The 24347-nt window shown below is 38.8% G+C and overlaps 2 protein-coding genes across 2 annotated transcripts in view; one reads left to right on the top strand and one right to left on the bottom strand.

Moving 5' to 3' along the window:
* The window catches only part of LOC121436667 (protein ecdysoneless homolog), a 28289-nt gene that overhangs the window by 347 nt on the left and 3595 nt on the right, over positions 1–24347 (top strand). The gene's annotated exons all lie outside the window — the stretch shown is intronic.
* LOC121436666 (thyroxine-binding globulin-like) lies at positions 11032–14636 on the bottom strand. Its single transcript, XM_041636672.1, is given in 5 exon segments — positions 11032–11235; positions 11949–12096; positions 12772–13045; positions 13999–14584; positions 14586–14636. Coding segments are annotated over 5 exon segments (1257 nt in total). The 5' UTR covers positions 14631–14636.

The raw sequence follows: 24347 nt of genomic DNA, 5'->3' as shown, positions 1-24347 counted from the left end.
AATCTAGGCTTTCGGTTTTCCAGCTTAATGGGGTACAGGCTTTAAAAATAGTCCTGTATGATATTCTGTATTTCCTTGTTGTCTGATGTAATTTTTCCCTATTCAGTTCTTATTCTGGCAATTTCTGTTATCTTTTCCTTTTTATCAGTCAAGCCGTGGGTCTGTCAGTCTTGTTTAATCTTCTCAAGCAGTTCCTAGGTTTTGATTTTTTTGTATTGCTCGCTTTGTGAACCATTGATTTCTGCTCTCATTTTTATTATTTCTTGCCATCAACTAGGTTTCGATTTGTTTTTGAACAACTTGGATTGTTCTTTTTTTTTTTTCCCCAGCTTTTTCAGCTGTGTCGTTAGGCCACTTATTTCTGCTCTTTCTAATCGTTAAAGGCACCTACAACTATAAATTTCTCTCTGAGGATTGTTTTCATTGTGCCCACTTTATGTTTGTTTGTCTGATTAGTTCTTTAGATATTTTACATACTAACTCAATATCAGATATGTAATTGGTAAAAAATATTTTCCTATTCTATAGGATGTTGTTTTGTCTGAATAACAGTGTCCTTTGCCTAACAGAAGCTTTTCAGTTCCATGAGGTCCCATTTACTAATTGTTGGTCTTAGTACCTGTGCTAACAGTATTCTGTTCAGTTAGTAATTGCCTGTGCAAATGAGTTTAAATCTAATCCCTACTTTCTCTTCTATCAGATTAAGAGTATCTGGTCTTATATTTAGATCCTTCATCCATTTGGATTTGAGTTTCTTTTTCTTTTTTTAAAAAAAAAGAAAACAAACTGTCTTTTTTCATTATACATACCAATCCAAGTTCCCACTTCCTCCCCTCCTCCCATTCCCTTCCTACCAGTCCATACCATCCATTCCCTTCTGAGGGTTACCTTGCTCAGCCTCAATACAGGGGGGGAGGGACATGGTCCTGCCTCAACTTGATGTGACAGACTTTGTTGACCCCCCCTTGGGAGGCCTTAAGCTTTCTGAATAGTGGATGGGGGACTGGGTGGGAGGAAGGTGAGGGAAGAGCCAGTAAAGGAAGGGAGGAAGAACTGTGGTTGGTATGTAAATTGAAAAAAATACTTTTAAATAAAATATTATAAAAATTTAAAAGGCCATAAGTAGAAATAATACAGAAAATCAGGATGGAATTCTCCACACCACTCCGGTCTTAATGAGGCAAAGAAAAACCTTAGAAAAAGGCAAAGAACTCAAGTAGGTAATTTGGATTTGTTAGAGAGAAAGATTCATAACAGCTTTCATTGAAATAAATCTAGCAAACAAAATACGCTAAATCCAGATTTTAACCCAGAGAGATTGGAGTCTATGGAAGCTGGCTATGTGTGTATCCTCTAATCTGCCAATTCCTATTGCTTGAAATCTTTTTTCTATATTAATTTAATTTATTTCATATAATAGGTCTCAATCATGTTTCCCCTCTCCCAACTCTTCTCAGATTCTTCCCAACTCCATCCCCACCCAAATTTATGTTCTCTCTGTCACTCATATCTATCTATCTATCTATTTATCTATCTATCTATCTATCTATCTATCTATCTATCTATCTATCATCTATCTATCCATCTATTATCTATCTCTATCCCTTTTAACAAAAAAGAAAATCAAAACAAACAAAAACAGTGAGACAAAAAAATAGAATCAAAAAATTCACAAACGCATTGAATGCTTTTTTCACAAAAAAAGCATGCATGTTTGTTTGATTTTTTCTGTTTGTTCTATTTATTTTTGTTTCTTTGTCTTGACAAAGTACTCCTGGGCAAATGTGGTTGATATACCCAGTAACAAACAAATGTAGAAAACAAATTTTCCATTTGCCTGGCGATATCAATTTCAAATAGCTTTTTGATTGTGAGTGGGACCCCATGTCCACTTGCCCCTCTCAGTGCTAAGACTCTGGCTGACTTGAACCTACCTGTTCAGGCCTTATGTGTGCAGCCACAGTCTCAAGTTCATTTGAGCTTCATATGTATTTCTTCACCAAAAGAGCTCTAAGAATGCTTGTTAAAGAATTATTTATGGTAGCTTGGAGGTGACATCTGGTTGGATGAAGTAGGTCACTCAGGGTGTGACTTTGAAAGGTATACCATATTTTCAGTCCTCATTCTGGCTGCCAGGAGGTGGGCCTGTTTTCCTCTCCACACACTCTGTTCCATGATATTGTGCCAATAAAAACTTAGTAATTGGTCCAAATGACCATATACTTGAATCTCTGAAACCATAAACCCAAATAAATATTCCCTTTTTAAGATATTTTTCTGAGATACATTGCCACAGTAATAGAGAGAGTCTGACTTGCTTAAGGCTTGCTTGAAGTTCCAGTTCAAATATGATACTTAAAAATTCTAGTTTGTTCCCTTAAATGCAGTATATTAACTTTACTCACTATTTATAGCTATGTGTCCTGTGTCCCCAGTAGGAAGAATGCAAAGCTCAGAGAAACAATGGATGGACCCAAACATAACTATCAATAACTCACCTGGAGACTCTGCTTCCAGTTTCTACAGTGCTAAGCTGGGAGGGGTGTCTTGTAAATCATAAAAACTAAGGGGTGAATATTTTCTCATGAAATGTAGCTAGAAGGCATTCCCCAATGATATATGGATGCTGCTTAGATGGTTCAGGATGTCTGTGTTCAGGTAACAGAGGATAGGAAGAAGAATTCCTGTTCATTTTGGCCATCCCATAGTCAGAGATAGAAATTGTGGTTCAGAGATGAATACAGATGGTATCACAATATACCAAAAGAGTAAAATTTTCATTGCTTACTGAATGACACTTTTACAGGAGAATAGGAGGACCCAAGATAATCTAAGAATAGCTTGTGTGTTATTTGAATGAGATGTCCCCTAAAGTCTCAAGGATTTGAATACAATGTCCCCAGTTAATGGTCATGTTTGGGTAGGCTTAAGAGATGTATCCTTGTTGGAGGAAGTATGTAACTTGGGGATGGATTTGCGGTTTTAAAAATTGCACATCACTCTCACAGTGCTCTTTCAGCTTCCTGTTTGTTTTAAGATATGAACTCTAAGCTTGCTGCTCCAGCTGCCATGCTTGCCTGATGCCATGTTAGAGATAGACTCTTACACTCTGGAGCCCTACATTCAAACAAATCCTTCCTTCTATAAGTTGTCTTGGTTGTAGTGAGTTGGGTGTGGTGGCACACACTTTTAATCCCAACCCTTGGGAGACAGAGGCAGGCAGATATCTGTGAGTTCAATGGCAGGCTGGTCTACAGATTCAAGACTGCTGCCTGAGATGATCAAGCCTCACAGGATACTCCAGTCACGACTTGATTATAATTCTAAATTTTCTTTGGGTCCCCATAAGATTATCAGCATCCCTAATCAGCAGGAAGTAGCCTGGAAAACTATGCCCACATTCCCAAAAATGGACTATGGATATTTTCCTTTCCTTAGAATGTTGGTTACAAGTTGTTATGGGTAATGGTCAGGAAGAAGTAAACAAGGAAGATTTGACTCAGAGTTCTTGTTTTGAAAAAAAGGGGGGAGTGCTGTGGGATAATGGTCTATACCCTGTCACATATATTTTAAATAAATGTAGCCAGACAGGAAGTAGAGGTGGGGAAACGAAAATTCTGGGAAGACAGAAGTCTCAGATTGCAGTCTGTGACCTAGCCTCAGAAGAAACAAGATGTGACTACCTCACCAAATAGACTACCAGGCCACATGGCTAACATAGACAAGAATAATTGGCTAATATAAGTTATAAGAGTTAATAAGAAGTCTGAGCTACTGGGTCAATCAGTTTATAACTAATGTAGACCTCTGTGTGATTCTTTGGGACTTAACAGCTGCAGGACCGGGCAGGACAGAAAACCTTGGTCAACAATGGTGTTTTATCACAGTAATAGAAAGTTAACTAATGTAGCTCAAGAGAGCAAAAAATGACCCAAATGTGTGCTCTGATCGTTTTTATGGATGGAGTGTCTGTATCTGTAAGCATTACAGCTAGGATGAAAAGGGATCCTGGCAATCAGGAGTCAAGAAATACTACAGGCACTATAAGCATAGTATCTTACAGCCCTGCTTCAGGAGAAGGCTTCCCCAATGTAACAGCTCTGCTCTGGCAGGGGAGGGGTTTCCCCTGAGAAGTTGTTATTGCTCTACTCAGGTTCCTGGGAACTTAACAACTCTGCTCCACTAGGGGCAGGATTCCTTATGGAAAATTACACAGTTCGGCTCTACGATGCTCCTCAGATCACGAAGAGCTTAACAACTCTGCTCAACTAGGAACAGTTTCCTCAGGGAAAGTTACAGTTTGGCTCTACTCTGCTCCTCCTCAGTTTACCCAGGAGCTTAACAACTCCTCTCTGCTAGGGGCATATTTCCCCAGGCAAAGTGTTACAGTCCGGCTCCACTCTTCTCTGCTCCGAAGAAAGCTGTTACTTCTCTGCTCCCTTCTCTGCTGTGCTTTGTTCCAGCAAAAGAAGTCTTCACCCAAATCTCATTCCAAAGATTTGTTGGGAGGGAAGAATCCAGGAGAGAGGATATTTCTGCCAGGGTGGAAAAGGCGACTCCCAACTGAACAGGTACAGGGCTTATATAGGGCTTCGTAGGGGTCACAGTTTTTTCAGGGTTAAGACTTTTCAGGGTGAGAATTGGATTGCAATCCCTGACTGAATTTCATGCTCAGGAATTGGTTGGTTTTATTCTCAGTGATTAGTTCATTCTTCTCCCCAGGGATTGTTTGGTTTCATGCTCAGTGGTTGGTTGGATTTCCTGCTCAGGGATTGGTTGTTTTTGTGTTCAGGGATTGGCTGATTTGTGCTGGGTTGGTCAGTCAGGGACAGAATGTGTTTCTTTGGCTCTGGTTTCATGATCAAAGTGTATTGCTTTTACTGGCCCTTTTTAAACTTTGGCTCTGGTTTCAGGGCCAGAGTGTGTTTCTTTCACTGACTCTTTTTAACCTTTGGCTCTGGTATCAGAGCCAGTTAACTGGCTCTGGACTTAGGGTCAAAATGTGTTTCATTGGTTCTGGTCTCAGGACCAGGATATGTTTCTTTGGCTGTGGTCTCAGGACCAGGATATGTTTCTTTGGCTCTGGTCTTGGGCTTGGGGTGTGTTTCTTTGGCTCTGGTTGCAGGATTAGGGTATGTTTCTTTGGCTGGTCTTTTTACCCTACAGTATTTATCTATATAGAAAAGGTCTTATGTGGTTTGAACCGCTCATAATTTCATAATAGAGAAGACAATGTATTTCTTATCAGCTGTCTCAAATATGAAGTACAAGGAATGAGGTAGAGATTAGGCTTAAATGACAGCAACTATCAACAACTGGAGTCAGACTCTTCATTACTCCATGTACACAAGGGTCATTGACCACAATAATCAGGAAGGGCAATAGACTGTGTTACAAAACAGATTCCAGCATCATTTGTTTGACACAATAATCAAGAGATTATTGATAATCTCTTATCTTGTCGAATTGTTATGGGAAATGGACATAAGAAGTAATATTTGCCCAAAATATAGCTGAGCATTTGTTATAGATATGGTTCCACGATGGACTGTTACAGGTTCATACTCACATACACATGATAAATACATACATATGTATGTACATATGTAAAATTACATAAATGTAATTTTAAAATTTAAAGAAAATACATGCAAGCAAGATAGTCCTTGAAATGACTAACTTTCAGGTTGTCTACTAACAAGACTCCTAGGTTCTAGAATATGTCCTTTCTTGAAGAGATGGTTCCATACTACAATGATAACAGCTGTATCACTTTTAAAACTTATAGACTTCATAGCCAATTGTAATCAAAATATCACAATTTCAATTTTTATCTATTGTACACATTGTGTTATGGCTTGGGTGATTAAAATTACTGACACTGTGTGTTAAAATTCTTTTCTCTTTCTTCCTTTTTTTTCTTTTCTTTTTTTAAAAACTATCTTTTTTTCATTTTACATACAAATCCCAGTTTCCACTCCTTCCCCTCCTCCCATTCCCCCCAACTTCTTTCCCACCCCACCCCCATCCACTCCCCAGAGCGGGCAAGGCACATTGCTTTGGGGAAGGTCCAAGGCCCTCCCTACTGTATCTAGGCTGAGCAAGGTATCCATCCAAAGAGAACAGGTTCCAAAAAGCCGGTACAAGCAGTAGGGATAAATCCTGGTGTCACTGCCAGTGACCCTGCAGTCTGCCCCAGCCATACAACTGTTAACCACATTCAAAGGGACTAGTTTGGTCCTATGCTTGTTCCTTCCCTGTCTGGCTGGAGTTGGTGAGCTCCCATTAGCTCAGGTGAACTGTTTCAGTGTGTGTCCCCATCATGGCCTGACTTCTTAGCTCATATTCTCATTCTTCCCACTCTTCAACTGGATTTTGAAAGCTCAGCCCAGTGTTCCGTTATGGGTCTCTGCCTCTGTTTCCATCTCCATCCATCAGTTGCTGGATGAAGGTTCTATGGTGACATTTAAGATAGTCATCAGTCTGACTATAGGCCAAGGCCAGATCGTGCACCTGCTCCCCTATTGCTTAGGGTCTTAGCTGGGGTCATCATTGTGAATTCCTGGGAATTTCTCTAGTGTCATGTTTCTTGCTAGCCCCATAATGGCTCCCTCAATAAAAATATCTCTTTCCTTGCTCTCATCTCTGTCCTTCCTCCATCTCGACTATCCTGTTCCCTAAAGTTCTCTTCCACCTCCCCTTCTCCGCTCCACTTCCTCTTCTGCTTTCTCTTCTTCCCTACCACCATGGTCCCAATTTTTTCAGGTGAACTTGTCTATTTGCCATTTCCAGGTGTATCGATATATGTTTTCTTAAGGTTCACCTTGTTATTTAGCTTCTCTAGGATCATGAACTTATTATTCTTTGCTTTACAGCTAGTATCCACTTATGAGTGAATACATACCATTTTCAACTTTCTGGGATGGATTTTTCTATTCCAAAAGGTGATAGTGTTAGAGCAGAGCATTCATGAAAATCAACAACCCTTTAAAAAGTATATGTGAACAGTGTCTAGCTTATGTTTCAGCATGTGATGTGTATATATAAGTAAGTATAAGACAAACACCAGCAAGATAGAAGATAATCTTCACCAAAACTAAACACACTGACACCCTGATTTTGGACTCCAAGCCTACAGAAATGTGAAAAATAAATTTCTGTTGTTTATAGCCACCCAGTCAGTGGTACCTTATTATAACCACCTCAACAGAGTTAGATATGTAGCAATAGATTATTTGTTTTTATAGAAATGTATATACTACTATATAGTATCAATATTTTTTTATTTTACTTGTTTGTTTCAACTTTTTCAGTGTAGGGGATTGAACTCAATGCTTTACATGTATTTTTTTTTTTTTTTGGTTTTTCGAGACAGGGTTTCTCTGTGGTTTTGGAGCCTGTCCTGGAACTAGCTCTTGTAGACCAGGCTGGTCTCGAACTCACAGAGATCCGCCTGCCTCTGCCTCCCGAGTGCTGGGATTAAAGGCGTGCGCCACCACCGCCCAGCTACATGTATTAAATATACTAGGCAATTGCTATACCACTAAGCCCTTCACTGTATTTTCTGATAAAGAAAACAATAAATGTGAGAGTTATCATCAAAAATATTTAATACTATATTATAGTACTAGCAAGTACAGACACTGTTTCACAAATTTCTAGAACCAATACAACTGATGTTATTCAAGTATTATATACATTGAATAAAATCTCACCATTTTCTGCTCCCTATAGCAATGGCAATCCTGCTTTCTGTTTCTACAAGCATGACTAATCTAATGCCTCATACAGATGTGATGATAAAGGGATTTGAACAGTTATGACTATCTTATTTGGATTACTGTCCCCAAACTTTACCTAAACAAAGAGGAAGATTTCCTTTTTATTAAAGGAAATAATCCATTTTATCTGCATATCATTGGATTCATCCCTCTATCATTTATTCGAATAAACCCAATTTAATTTGATTTAATTTTTGAAATAACATTTTAAAATTAAAATATGAATATATTCCCCTCACTTCCTTTTCCTCACTCCAATCCTTCCCATGTCCTCAACCTCTTGATCCCTATCTAATTCATGACCTCTTTTTTAGATATGATATATTATATACATATATTTATGTATAATGTATACATATATGTGTATATAAATGTAATAATACAGTCTGCTTACTGGTACTACTAAATATTGTTTACTATTACCACTATACATGTGTTTATGATTTCTTGGCTGGCAACTTTGTATTGAATAACTAATTAGGTGGCTCATCCTTGGAGAAGACTAATATTCTCTCTTTTAGCATTTAATTGCCTGTGGCTCTTTGTCTAAGTGCAGGGCCCTATGAGATTGTCCTCTTCCACAATGCAGTTTTTGGTCTTGTCCTTGTTCAGGTCTTGTTTAGACAACCATACTGTTGGGGTATCATAGATAAAGTTTCCCTGTCTCAGAGTAGATTAGAATTTCATACATGAATACTAAATTACATGATTTCCACCCTTTAGTCTCCATCATCCATTCCCTCTTTTGTCTCTTCTACTCCTTTTGAAGTTCTTGTCTATAACTAGCATTGTTATGTATATTTCTAGTTTGCTTTTCTGTTTCTGTTTTGGAATACTGACTAAAAGAACTTGTGGAGAAAAGGTTTCATTTTAGCTTATACTTTTAGGTGACAATTTAAAACTGATCAGGAACTTAAGCAAGAGTAGAAACAAGAACTGTGAAGGAAAGCTGATTACTGGCTTGCTTCCAGGCTGACATTCAACTTCCAGATCCATATCCCCAGTGATAGTATTACATACAATAGCAGGGAGAGTTGTCCCATAGCAATACGCAATCAAGAAAATGCCTCATAGACATGCTTGCCAGCTAATCTGGTAGAGGAAATTCTTCAACTAAGGGTATGTCAAGGTGAAAACCAAAATTAACCATCATGTTGACCATGTTGCTTTATGGAGGAGTGTGAGAGATTCTAGAGGTTTGGATAAGAAACGTGGTTAAATTTTCTAAGAGAGTATAATAAGCTATTCTAGTAGGACCCAGGATGACCTTAATGCTGAGAGGAATTTTCAAGACAATGTAACATTGAGTCTGTGGTATGATTATTGCTAGCAACTCTATACACGTCTAAACTTAAGAAAAAAAGAGTCAATAGGATATAAATGAATAAATAATAAAGTTTAAAGAGAAAAAAATACTGGGAGGCTTAATGTTCCAGTCAAGGGCTACCCTGCCTAAAATGTATATGTCAAGGAAAGATCACCTATTCTGAAAGGGACAATGTGAACGATGAGAAACTTTTAACTTTGAAAGTAGAAAGCCTGAGGGGTTTCTGGGTCCTAGAAAGCAATTGTTTCAACATACAAAATCTGTTAGCTAATGTGGTAGAAAGGGGCAAAGGTCCATCCTAAAATGACAGCCAAATTTAACAATGTAATCCATGTTGTACATGCTTTGGGTCATAAATGCTGCCAAAATGAGGGTGTTTGTAGATTCTTCCGTCACTGTTTGAGGGAGCCACTGGGGTCAGTCAATACATGGAAGTACTTCAGTTGCTACAAGAAGGCTCTGAGAGGCCACTGCATTAAGCTTTGTAAGTGAAGCCTGCATTGTATTAGAGATCCCTATACGTTGGAGATGCTAGAGACATGAGACACCTGTCAAGAAGAGCTGCATATTCACTGTAGTAGCAAGCCAAGAGAGAGGTGTACGTTACAAATAGCAAAGCTGGAGGTACTAAGCCATCGAAACCCTTAAAAACCAATGTAGCAGACAATGACATGGAGTTACAGAGTTTCCAAGTCACAATTAAGACGTTACATTAAGTCTCAGAAGAGACTGGACTTTTAAACGCTGTTGAGACAGAAAGACAACTGAGGCATTTAAAGTAGAACTAAATGCATTTAGAATTATGATATGGCAACAAACCTTCGAGGACCATAGAGTAGATTGTCGTGGTCTAAATGTGAAATGTCCCTCATAGTCTCACACGCTTAAACACTTGGATTTGGTTAGTGGCATGTTTAGGGCTAAGAGTATGGAACTTTTAGGATGCAGAGCCTTGCTAGAGGAAGTACATTGTTAGGGGAAGGGTTTGAAAGTTTATAGCCTCTTCTAACTTCCCAGTTTGCTCTCTCAGCTTCCTACTTGATGAAATGTGATCAGTAGTTTTCCCACTCTGGTTACCTGCTGCTCTATCTTCCTTGCCATTGTGAGATCTCTTCTGGAACCATAAGCCAAAATAAATTCTTTTAAAAGTTGTTTTTTGGCTATGGTATTTTATCATATCAAGAGAAAGGTAACGAATACCACACACACACACACACACACACACACACACACACTACTGAATCTCCATTTAACATTGCTAATATAGACATGCTTAGGGCTAATTGCTTGGTATTGGATAACATATTGAGAGGTTCACCCTTGGAGGAAACTGATAGTCCTTTTCTCAATAGCCGTTGACTGTAGCCCTTCGTCTAGGAGTGAGGCCTTGTGAAAGTTCCCCCATCCGTGTTGGCATACCTGCTCATTGCTGTCATTAAGCAGATATGTTAGGCAGTCATACTGTTGAGGTTCCATGGGTGTAGCAGCACTATCATATCTATAAGACACTACGTAGCTGCAGACCTTGCAAGAGAGGTCATAGACCCTAGGAACCTACTGCTACTGTTTCCCTCAAACCACTATAACTTCTAACTCTACTATAATACATGTCCTTGTACACACAAGTGTAGTTCTGTCTCCTCATCACAGAAGCTACTGTTAGCAAATATAGAGACTATCACAGAAATCCACATGTGATCAATATGCAGAGAATAAGTGAATTGTGGTACCCAACCTAAACAGATACATTTACAACACAACCCTATAGCTGAGTCAGGGAACATTGTGGAAAAGGAGGTGGAATGATTCCTTTTATCCCTTGCACAAAAGATATAACGTCCAAGCCCATAGCAAGTATATCAAGCTATGTTAAATGTTTATTTCCCATTATATAATATACACACTCAATAGCCTTTTCTTCAATTACTCATTAGCTGGGTTAATGACTTTCCCTAAAAAGAAAATGCTTCTGGTCCTTTTCTCCAAAACCATCAATAAGGATGTTCTGTCAAATTGGATAATGGGATGAAGAGAAGCCACTTCTGGCTGTTCCAGAGACACAGCTTTAGGAGCAGCTACTTCTTTGGTTCTCTGTTCTCCAATATGCAGCAGAGCCTTGTGAAAAGCCTATGGGAGAGGAACACACACTGAAGGTCCCCTGAAAAGTGGCAACAGCCTTTGGGTGTGTTAGAAGTACAAAAAGAAATACTATATATTATGTAGATGGTACCTGAATATGAATATTACTTTGAGAAGTTTCCTTAATTTCTGTGATTTTAGGACTATTTGTTTGGGTAGCATCTCATTCTCCATCACCTTTCATCTCTAGAAGGTACCTTTTTAGTGTCTTCCAGACATCCTCTAGCACTGCATCTCATGAGTTGCTTCTGATCATTAAGGCTTTCCATCATCTTAGAGTCACCTTAGTACATGAGGGTTAGGGATGGAAATTACATTTATTTATGTATTTGGGTACCTGGCCAGCATGTATGTTTTTTTTTACATCACATGTGTGCCTTGCTCCTACAGAGATTAAAAGAGGGTATCAGATTTCATGGGACTGAAATCATAGACAGTTTTGAGCTTTCATGTTATGTTGGCAGTGGAAATTTAACCTGAGACTTCTGGGAGGGCAAACAGTGTGCTTACCTGCAGAGTCGTTGCTCCAGTCCCAGAAGTAACTTCTAAAATGATTTATTTTGAGTAACAAGAATACTCTCATATGATACTGACCTAACAGAATCACACTGTCACCATAGACATGAGATTTCTCACTGACTAAACAAGGTGGGTGAATTAATTGTCTCTTGAAAGAAAAAAAAAACAATCCATCAGCTTACACAGGAAAGTTTTAGACCATTGTCTCTCATAATTCCAGCAAAGTTGGCACTTTCAGCAAAGGCATCCCTCATGCCCATCTTCTGAAGTGTACCTCCAAGGTCATATGTGGCAGAAATGGAAAACTTAGGAACAAACAACTCAACCCATCTGTGTGGAATAAGGAAAGGGAGACATGACAGTCACCACACTAATCACAAAACACACCAGGATATATCTCTTTTTCTTTCTCTCAATCAACTCTACTACTCCCCTGAACATTGAGAACTACTAACATGGCACCAGAAACACAAAAGATATTGTTGTAGAAATTGTCTCGGACTCGGACAATGCTGGAGTGTAATACATGGTCTCCTGGGCCTTTATTACAGAAAGATGTGTCTCTGTGGTACTGAGCAAGGACAGGGGCTAATGGAATGAAGATAAGAGTTTAGTGCATGGGCACCTACAGGATTTTCCGTCTTGCAGTTCTAACTAAGAATGACTGCCAACTCCATGTAATAATATCAAACCTTATCCATCCCAAAGCTTTATATGGTCCCTGAAAAGGTATCAGCGTTGTAGCATGCTCACATTGGGGAGCATTATGGGGATTTATCATTTGACAAATTTCTCCTTTGGCATTTTCTCAGTATGCTTCGTTGAAACACTGTGGAAAGTATCCAGAAAAGTCTCATGCACACTGTACTGGACTTACTCTAAATATCATCATACCATTGACAAGTGCACCTGGGTCATTTTCCTGCCTCTAGGTTTCTTCTGAACTCAGCCTCATCTCCACTGTTAGGCCCATCCATATGTCATCACACCCTCTAAATTGCTTACCCTTTCTGTAGTAAGTAGTTCCACTTCTTCAATGTCTTAGATGACAAGGCTGCCTCCACCCACTCTACGTGTCCGTCCTTTGAAAGGACAGAAAGTGCCAGGGCATTCTCACTATAGCCCATATGGAGTACTGTGCAGTTCAGCTTTACATCCGGAAAATGATAGTACTGTTCTAGGTGGTGTGTCACGGGCACTTGCACTGTGGTGGTCTTGTCTACTGAGAAGCTGGAACTCTCTTCTGTTTTAGATATGTGGAAAGGATTTGCCCACTGGGCTTAAAACAAAGAAAGAGAAGAGATGTTTCTTTGAAAATATTAGTCATTCACTTAATAATCAAGACGGTCTACTGTCACCCAGTTTTCCAAATGATTACAAGTGCCTCAGTAAGCATCAGAGAAACAAGGTCAGCTGACATAATAATCCAGCTACCACATGGCAAAAACAGAGTTCCTTTCCGATGCTGCTGAACTTCGTAGTATATTTCTAGAAACACTAAACTTTGTACACCCATCAGAAACAGTATCTCCTTCCATGAAAAGGTATAGGAATGTCCAGAAAATGGGTGAAATGAGATAACAAAATGTTCTGCCATTTTAAGCATATATAGGTGTGTGGCTTATACAAAAAAAAAAAAACACTCATCCAAACATGAAAGACAGGTTCTCTAAAATCAAGAGGAATTATGTGGGTGTAGCCCTTTCAGAAAAGAGGGCACATGATACTTACTCTAAGCTCTAACTTCAGGGTTAGATAGCCTTGCTGGAAAGGGTAGAAGTGAAAATTATCCATGGTAGTTGGATATATATAGCATAATTGCACATAGTAAGTACTTAACATATCGTAAAAGGGATTTATGCAGTGTATCCAAATCTACACAGGAAGTAGGGACCACATTATGCTTAAATACAAATTCAGTTGGCTTGCCGAACATGGGCTTCTCCCACCTCATTAAATGATTTTAGAAACTATAATTATTTAGCCTAATCAGAATAGTCATAACATTGTCAACCACATTTTTAAAAGTGTTACCTACCTAAAAGTTTTCTGGGCTCATATAAAGAGCTGTGTGTCATCCTGGAATAATCCAACACAATGCATAAATACTTACGTAGTGAAGAATCACTTTGGTATGAAGAATACCTACTGATGCCAGTGACAAGAGGCCATAATGCCCCTCCCCTTCTCTATCTTAATACTAGACTGGAAATTAATGTCTTAATGCCTTACTTTTGAAATGAATTTAGTTCACCAGAATCATGATAATGTTCAGTCTAAGGTCTTGAATTAGGTCTATAATTTTCCCTTTGGCTTGCTTCTCCACATAACTGTTGATCTCCTGCTGGGATGCAGAAACATTGGAGAAGTCGATAGGAAAGACTTCAGTTTCATAAAGGGTCTTGACATCATCCAAAACCCTTGCCAGTGGTTTCAGCTGCTGCCCAATGAAAACTGCATTTCCCATCTGCAATTGCAGTTCATTCTTTGGGAAATTCAATGAACAGATCAAATGTTGGAAGCCCTGATACAATTCTGTTATTGGAGTATCTGTGAGGTTAAACCCCAAGACCTCCAGAATCTGAGTTTGAGTGTTAGAGACAGATGCAAAAGAAAGCATGGCTAAAGCAGCAGATGTGCTCCCAGGGGAAAAGAAGATGTTCCAATCTGGGTTCCCCACAGGGAACCTACAATATCGACTGAATGCAAAGTCAGCATTGATAGATGACATCTTATAGAGAGTGGCATTTTGTTGGGACAAATGGCAGATTGTAACTTTGCCTTCAGAGATGTTATATTGTGCACAATGGATTGTAGTCTTGTAGTCCAAATACCAAGAGAAACAGATAGAGGAACACTGACATTCTGGAATGGAGAAGATCTACAAAACATGAAGTGAGATAACAATTTGGGGAGCGTAGATGAAACACTTTCTGATTCAGACAAACATAAAAGTCACTCACCTTGATTTATAAAACTAAAGGAAGCATTTGGAGATGTCTTCCAGTGGGGAACAAGAGGTGATAGTCTCTCTTTTTTTTAAACACCAGTGACATGTCTACTTGGGAAAGAGAGTAGGAGAAATGATTTGCCTAGACGACAGAAATATGATGTCATAAATTCATTAACATATGATAATAGCATGTGAAAATATTGATACTAATTTGAACTCATGGAAATTGAATCATTTGTCATTTGAATGAAGAGCCATTAGACAAAGCAAGCACTCCTTCTGATTATGTTACATGTACATAAGAATATTGGTTTGTGTATATATGTGTATTTTATGATACCATTTGTGATATGATAAAATGAGAACAGCTCCTACAAGAAATAACTAGTTGGAACTGAAGGGTGATAGTTGATTAAGTTATATACAACATAGCAAGTCAAAATTCATTCACCTGTGAAATATATGGGAACCATAAGAGTATTTTCAAATGATAGGAAAATGGAAGTAAACCATTCTTGTTTTAGAGACTTTCTTCTTTTGGTGCCACCTAAAGAGTCTTTTCTCACTTCTAACAGATCTTAATAATCTTGTTCTTATAAGTATGCATGGAATTTTGTAACATTTAGAGAGGAAGGCCGAGAGTTTTTTAAGCATGAAATAGTACATAGAAACAAGGAGCATGATATAGAGCCACAAATATTTATACACCAGTGGTTAGAAAAAAGATTTTTGAAAGCAGTATAGGACCTCTTCTGAAGCCTTTAATTTTCTTCATGAGCGGCCTCATCTTAGGTACTAAATTGCTATATAAAAATGTCTGTCTAGCCCATATCGTCTTACTGAATTGTTACTCAACTACCCAGATGCTACTGGACATATACACCCTGTTTGTCCATTCATTCTTCAACCTCCATTGGGAAATCTCAGTTTCCAAATGTAAACTTATTCTATCTCAACTCCCCAAACCACTTCTTCATTTTCATTCTATATTCCAATATATTTCACCCCTCTTAATAGACAGACACATATCAAAAGGGCTTGCTTCAATTTTGTTCTCCACTTCTTTTTTTAATATTTATTTATTTATTTATTATGTATACAATATTCTGTCTGTGTGTGTGTGTGTCTGCAGGCCAGAAGAGGGCACCAGACCTCATTACAGATGGTTGTGAGCCACCATGTGGTTGTTAGGAATTGAACTCAGGACCTTTGGAAGAGCAGGCAATGCTCTTTAACCACTACTAATGGTCGTGATGACCAATGAATACTATCTGAATACTTATCGAAACTTTTCATTTCTCTCCATCTCTACTGCCAGTTGCCAATGCCTAAGTTTAAGGTTTTGATGAATTTATCTGCTCCAAGCACGATAGAGGGCCTCTTACCTCCTCCAGCCTTCCTTCATCCAGTTCTAGAGTAAATTTCCACATTATCACTGAGTACTCTTCCTACCAAAGTTGACAAGGCTCACCAGAGGGTCAACTAGCAGGGACCACTCCTAGACCTTGCCTCCTGAACCGACAAACTTCAAACTCAGTTATTTGGAACTCAGGCTTGTTAGAATGTTCAGTGTTCCCAAGGGCAAAAATACTCACAGTACAGGCCCAAGAAGCCGCTTGCATCTCTCACATAGCAATACCTTCCCATCTTTATAACATGCCCTCTATTGCAAAACTAGAGCATTCTTAGTTACAAATTAACCATGACATGAATGCTAGGATGGCATTTCTAAAGCTGATGCACAAAACCAAGGCCAAATGAAAACAAAAGCTTAAAAAATAAGGTTTGTACTCTGGGTAAAACTTTACATAATTCTTTGGCTTCTACATACATCCCTCATTTAAAACAGTTTTTATTGCCATTGCCAAATAGTGCAATAACAAGAAGACATTTGAGAAAAAAGATATGTACAGACAGAGACTTGGTGAATCTTTTAATTGGATGTTGTAGGGTGGGTTTAAGTGTAGGTGGAGAAAATGCTCTCAAATCCTAGACTTTTTAATGCTCAAAGGTAAACTAGTCATGTCTTGTGATCACTAAAGTCCATTACACCCTCCGCTAACCCAAGGACTCCAGAATATGGTATATAAGGGGCCAAGAATGTAAGATAAGAACAAGCATCATCTACCTGATATGAAATATACAAACACGCAATAAAAGCCGGGTGGTGGTGGCACACATCTGTAATCTCATCACTTGGGAGGCAGAGGGAGGTGGATCTCTGTGAATTTGAGACCAGCATGGTCTACAAAGCAAATTCCAGGACAGCCAGAGCTGTTACACAGAGAAATTCTTTCTCACAAGACAGAAACAAAACAAAACAACAAAAACAAAGAAGAAATAGAAACAAAGTAATTAGATCTCATCAAGAAACTTCAGTTTATTCTTGACTGTCAGTTTCTACTTAAAGTAATAGTAGTAACAGTAACTCTCCTGCTATTTGATCAAGCTAAGGACATGGCACAAAACACTTGACTCACCAAACAACTACTTTAAGAACTACATTAATGATCAATGTATTCATTTAGCAGCATAGACCATCAACATCCACATGACTTTTGGTGAGTTCATGTTGATGTCCATGGGCTAGGCTGTCACTGGAGACCATACTGGTGTCCATGGCCCATTTTACCGGGGAGGCCCTGTTGATGTCTATGGCCTGTGCTGCAGCAGAGGGCCATGTGTTGATGTCCGTGGTCTAAAATGCCACTGGATACCATGCTGAGGTTCAAGTGGCTCATGCCGATGCCAGCGCCCATGGGGATGTCTGTGATGTGTGCTCCTGCTGACTGAAAAGGGCAAGGAGGCATCTTTTAAGGAAGCTTTTGTAGTGATACTGATGACTGCAGACTCACAGTTGAGAAAGACATATAAGGCTCCTGTGACAACCCCTATCCCCACCCTACTTCACCCCCCCCCCCAAAAAGTAACAGCCTAGACAGCAAGCCATTGAAGAAAACACTTAAAATTGTGATAAGGATGATCAAGTGTAGCTTTCCACAATTGATAGCTTCTGGCAGGGATGGGAGTGGAGAAAGACTCAGTTTTCTTTAAATTGCTGACCACTGGGAGTTTGACTATACTCCAGTGACTATGTGGGCAACACAAATTAGACCTATCTTTTTATTTCTTTTTTGGAGGAGGTTACAAAGGGGACGGGCAGACCTGGGAGAATGGGAAGTGAGTGTGGTGGGGTGCATGTTGTGAAATTCTCAAACAATCAATAAAAATATTACATTAGTGGGAAAAAAGGATCAATATGTTAATCAAGGACATAGTGAACATTATTGGGGCTAGTTGAAGTTAATCCAATGTATAGTTTATTGAAGGACTTGAAATCCAAGATAAGTTGAACATATTAATTTAAGTTCATTGGAAAGACACTGGGGGGATTTTTGAAAAGGAGGTAAGTACAGTGAGTGTGACTATAATATGCTGCTGTTTCTTTTCAATCAAATATAGTAAAGTCTTACTCTATACAAAACAACATATTCAGTCCTGGGATTTCAAAGGTGAATGCCGAATATTCATCCTCCATCAAAGTGGCCTTTGTGATCTCATGGCACCACTGCTCAAGCTTAATAGGTAAGGTCACATCTCACATATAGGATGGTCACTAGCACAGGTGGTACACAGAAAGGCCATGTCAAGCTTGAGTCCCTTGGTTACCTGTTCAGTTCACACTCAACCCTGGTAATAAAACAACATATTGTCTACGTTCTCAGATGCCATTAGCTCCAGTAAACCCTTGAAGAAGAAAGGAAGAAAGTTTTAAATGAAAAAGAAAGAAAGAAAAAGAAAGAAAATTTTAAACCTGTGCCCTCTGGTGACATGTTTGGACAATGACACAGGTTCAGGCTTTTAGTAAAAATTTACTTAAGGGAACCAGTGGGAACAGACACACACATTATATTATACACATACACATATATACACACATATACACATACACACATAATACATAGATGCATACATATATATGTATATAAAACAAAAGCAGTCAATGAAAACATAACTAATTCAAGAAGACCCCAAGCACTAACTTAGTCCCTCCTGAGGACCATGAACAATGGCCTAATGCTAACCCCACTTCGCAAAGTTCCCAGTGCCTCTACACTGACATGAGGAAGACCAAGCCTCCAACACACAAACCCTTAGGAGACACATTGAAATCATCCACACATGAATGACTGGCTAGAAGCTGACACATCCTGGGAATCCAGAAACTCCATTTCCCCCCTCCATTTTTATCAGCAGAAATATGTTTCTCATCTCACTGAAATGCCTAACCCATACTTCTCTTCTGCTTTCACCAAACACTTTCCCTTCAAGATGAACCTGACCCCTCTTATAAAGCTGTGTTTAGCATACTTTTAGCCTTGTGTTAAGGTGGACTTGCTAGAGATGCAGAGAAGATAATGGATATGAAATGGTAAAATTAGCAAAGTGGCTTTCTTCCTGTTAACTAAGTCTCAAAGGCAAGTCAAGAACTGGGTCCTTAAGCAGAGTGAATAGGAACTCTCTTAAAAGTGTTAGCATACCATTGAATTCACTCAGATCTAACATTATACATATTTTTTTTGATAAATGCCATAATTTATTGCCATACAATATCCTTCAAGTTTTATTTTGTAAATGTTTGTTTCTCCAGTTACTTTCATGTGCAAACATTCCCCCCTGGTTTTACTTGATATTTGATCTCCCAAATAGAAATAATACATCTCATTCTGTGTGTAGATGCAGCGAAGAAATGAATGTTGGGTCATACATCCAGATAAGGCAAATAAGGAAATGTGATCATATAAGGTGTATGTTAAAGGAAAGAAGAATATAGAATGAGTAGAAATAAAAGAAGAAAATTAGAGTGCTAGTACCAGTATATGCCTATATCAATATTAAACATTTATTCTACTTTTATTTCTATATCCACTCATGTTTACATAAAATATGTTAGTTGTACTTAACTTCTCAGCATTGCAATCAATACATGGAGCAGGAATGAGTACCATCCAGATATAAATGAAAGGGCTACATTGGTTCATCCAGCCTTCCAGAACAATTTACCATAAACTGAGTTGTTTTTAAACGTATTTCTCAACATCCTAAAGAATGAGAAAGCAATGTTTACGGGACTGAAAGATTCAATATTTGCCCTAATTTTGTTTCTTGTTAACATGATAAAATATATCCTGACAAAATCAATTTGAAGGGAGAAAGTGTTTATTCCCATGACTACTGGGGTATCAGGGGAGGAGCCTGAAGCAGCTAGTCCTACAGTAAAGAGCCTCAGGAATGAATGCGTATATGCTTATTATTCAGCTCACCTTTTCCACTCTTACACATGTGAGACCCAAACTCAGGAAATGGTGCTGCTCACGGTGGACTGGGCCTCATCACATCTCCCAGTTCAATCCAGATATCCCCCCACCACAGACATACCCAAAGCCTTTTCCAGGTGATAATATATTTTGTAAAGTTGACATCTAAAACTTAGCCATCACAATTTTCATTTGACAGATTGCTTTCAGGCTCATAGATGGCACCTTATGCCTACATCTTCAAGGTAGACGTGATAAAGGAATATGACAAGGCCTCTTTTGGGAGGGGACTAATCCTACCCATGAGGACTATGCTACCATAAACTCAACCCATCCTTAGGGAACCATCTCTTAACACTACCATCTCAAGTAGTGGAGTTTCTTTTGTAAAACCAATTTGTGTGTTGATTGTACAAGTCTGTGTTCATGTGAGTGATAGCGCATGCGCACATGCCTTTTTAAGACAAGAAAACAATCTTGGCTGTAGCTCCTCAGACTTTCTCCATTCACCTTGTTTTTGGAGACAAGGTCTCTCACTGGATCTCATTCAATAGAGTATTCTGGCTGGCCAGGAAGAGCTGGAGAATCCATCTGTTTCTGCCCCCATGACCCCTGCACTGGGATTACAGACATGCACCACCATTGCCCACCTTTTTAACATTGCTTCTATGAATCAAAGTCATGTTTTCATGCGTTAAGCATTTTACTTGAAGCCCCACGGTGTAGGATTTAATCTTGATATCTGAGAGGAACACAAACACTCAGACCAAAGCAGGGCCTTGATATCTTTTTGTGTAAAAAGGGTTCACATGTTTTCAGTGACATGTGACAACATCCTGAGAGGTGAAAAGATGCTTTTGCATCCTTTTTATTACTCAGAAGTTAAATATGAATGCTCTAAGATGACCAGGTTGTTCTGGGGGAAGTTTGTACAACACTGTGCTACTTGGTTTTTGTCAACTTGACAGAAATCTAGACATATGTGGGAAGAGGGACTCTTGGTTGATAAAACACCTCTATCAGATTGGCCTCTGTAGGGCATTTTCTTTTTTCTTTTTTGTTTTTTATTTATTTATTAGAAACTTTTTAAAATTTATTTATTTATTAAGGATTTCTACCTCCTCCCTGCCACCGCCTCCCATTTCCCTCCCCCTCCCCCTATCAAGTCCCCCTCCCTCATCTGCTCGAAGAGCAATCAGGGTTCCCTGACCTGTGGGAAGTCCAAGGACCGCCCACCTCCATCCAGGTCTAGTAAGGTGAGCATCCAAACTGCCTAGGCTCCCCCAAAGCCAGTACGTGCAGTAGGATCAAAAACCCATTGCCATTGTTCTTGAGTTCTCAGTTGTCCTCATTGTCCGCTATGTTCAGCAAGTCCGGTTTTATCCCATGCTTTTTCAGACCCAGGCCTGCGGGCCTTGGTGAGTTCCCAATAGAACATCCCCATTGTCTCAGTGTGTGGGTGTACCCCTCGCGGTCCTGAGTTCCTTGCTCGTGCTCCCTCTCCTTCTGCTCCTGATTTGGACCTTGAGATTTCAGTCCTGTGCTCCAATGTGGGTCTCTGTCTCTGTCTCCTTTCATCGCCTGATGAAGGTTAATATTCAGGAGGATGCCTATATGTTTGTCTTTGGATTCACCTTCTTATTTAACTTCTCTAGGATCGCGAATTATAAGCTCAGTGTCCTTTATTTATGGCTAGAAGCCAAATATGAGTGAGTACATCCCCTGTTCCTCTTTTTGGGTCTGGCTTACCTCACTCAGGATAGTGTTTTCTATTTCCATCCATTTGTATGCAAAATTCAAGAAGTCCTTGTTTTTTACATTAAGGGCCTCATTGAATAAATGGGACTTCCTGAGACTGAGAAGCTTCTGTAAAGCAAAGTGTAGAGCATTTTCTTAATGAATGACTTATTCAGGAGGACCAAGATCAGGGTGGGCAATAGCACTCCTAAGCTAGCGTTCCTGCTTTGCATAAGAAAACATGCATAAGAAAGCAGGCTGAGTAAGACCTGGGGAGGATGCTTTAAGCAGCCCTACTTCATTGTCCTGGCTTCAGTTCCTACCTCCAGTTTCCCAGCTTGTTTCTTCCCTGACTTCCCTTGGTGATGGACTATAAGCTGTAAGATGTAGTGAACTGTTTTTGCCCAAAGTTGCTTTTGGTAATGGTGTTTCATGATATAAATAGAAACTCTAATCAAGACAAATGTTAAGTTTGCTAAGACCAAAAACATATCTCAGATAGCTTCTTTAGATGATTTTTGTTAGGATTGCTCGCAACAATCTAAGCTTCAGAAAGCAGAAACTAAATGGAAAAACTACTCTTTGAAGGATAATGTAGGTCCGGGATCCTCTTTTCTATCTGTTATCAGTGATAGTAGCCCATTCATGCCTGCAGCTACAAATGTCCTCTGCCTTCTGATACTTTTATTTCTGTTCCAGGTATAAGAAGTTATGACATGACTAACACTTCTCTTCCTGAAGGTCCCATTTACTGTGGCATTGAATCTGTATGCATAGGGAGGTACAAAATCTATGTGAGACAGAGTTTCCCTCCTGCTTTCAATCCCATTTTCCCTTACATGTCTCTCTTCCTGACCCCATGTCCTGCAAAAAAATCCAAAGTACCCAAGTCATTGCAGTGCTACTCTGCCGTGGTGTGCAGTCAATTGTCTACTGAAAATCCCCTGTTCCAGAGAACAAGTTTCGGAGACTCCCCAGAAGCTTTATAGGAAAAAAAGTAGTACTTTTGCTAACAAATATTGTATATGGGAAAATGGATTCCTCTAAAACCAAATTAGAGATTTTACTCTGGGGGATGAAGAAAATAACAATCAGTGGCTTCACACAAATACAAGATTGAGACAAAAGCGTTAGAGGTTTAATATACCCCAAATCCTAAATCTGACATTTTTCAAAATCCAAAAGAAATCCAATATAATATTACAAGCAGAAATTTCATAATTGTGCTAATATTAAAGGTAAATGTCAAATTTTAGGTATTCAAAAATATTGTAGAAGATTATGAACAGAAAATGAATATATTTAGACCTGGGTCCCATTATCAAGATATTTCACTATATAAACACAAATTTATGAAAATCTAAAAGAACTATAAACAAAATCCTTTTTGAGCATCTAAGGTAAGGGATACTTAACCTGTTGATTTATATACATATAGTATACTACAATACAAAATGTGCTTTTGTGCTTGCTACCTTAAATGATTCTCAAAGAAGTCTTATGTAGCAACAAGGGGATCAATTCATTAATTTGGTAAATTGTAAAACTGCTGTCTGAGAATGACAAACAATATACCAAAAGTCACATGGGAGAGCTCAGGGTAAAACCAAGTTTCCATCTCAGCGTGATTTGATTGCTATCCAGTTTTGTTGTTGGGTTAGAATTTATCTACATTCCCTTCCAAATTTAAACCAAAGGAGTGATGACCACTGTGCTCCCATGTTAAGGTGGGCGCCAGAGGCAAAATTTAAAAACATTGCAATTTGTTTAGAGTTATGAAAGAGATTTATTGGTATTATTTTTTCCTGAAATCTGATATTTCTAAAGCTAAAGTAAATACAGATTTTTTCTAAAAATAATCTGATGCACAAGTCATTTTTTCTTTTATTTTTAAAAAAAACTTTGATGTAACATCTGTCTCTATAATTTTAAGAAACATTTTAAATCAAGGCCATGGCTTAGGAGGGGCTAATTGGCAAGTCAGAGTCTTATTTTGTTTCCTGAGAAACTATCTGTTGCCATAATTCTACTCAGAAGCATGTCACCAAGATCAGTGACCAAGGGACAAGTGTTGAGAAAAGAGAATAGCTTTAATGAAGATGATAGACACCTGAAAGAAGGAGAAATTTAGTTTCAATTCCTCTTTTCCCAAGATCTTAGAGAAGTACTAGATTTTTATAGGGGCAACATGCAGAAAAACAATATTTTCCAGACACCTGGAGTTGGGCAGTCTGGAGTTTTATAGTGATCAAGTGTTGATAGAGTCTGAATGATAGTTTCCTGTCAACTAGAAGTCAAGCATTTCTGCAATGCAGAGTAAAGGCCACATTCTCCGAATGAGACAGAAGAGGCATAATCTGAGGTGGATAGTATAGTTGTTTTTTAATGTCTTATTCCTATGCACCCTTTGGAGGTTGTGTGTAATCTGAGAAGCACTCATTAAATCCTTCTAGTTTTGTTTGTTAATTTCATTAAAATTTTATTTTTAGTGGTGATGATGGATTGGTTTCTTCTTCTTTTTTCTTTCTTTTGTTTTATAACTATGGCTAGCCTACAGTGTGCTATGTAGGCCA

The sequence above is a fragment of the Microtus oregoni genome, unplaced genomic scaffold (assembly GCF_018167655.1).
Source record: "Microtus oregoni isolate MIOR12 unplaced genomic scaffold, Mior012 000050F_001, whole genome shotgun sequence".
Taxonomy (NCBI): Eukaryota; Metazoa; Chordata; class Mammalia; order Rodentia; family Cricetidae; genus Microtus; species Microtus oregoni.
Note: the sequence above shows the minus strand (reverse complement) of the source record. Positions and strands in the feature narration are given on the sequence as shown.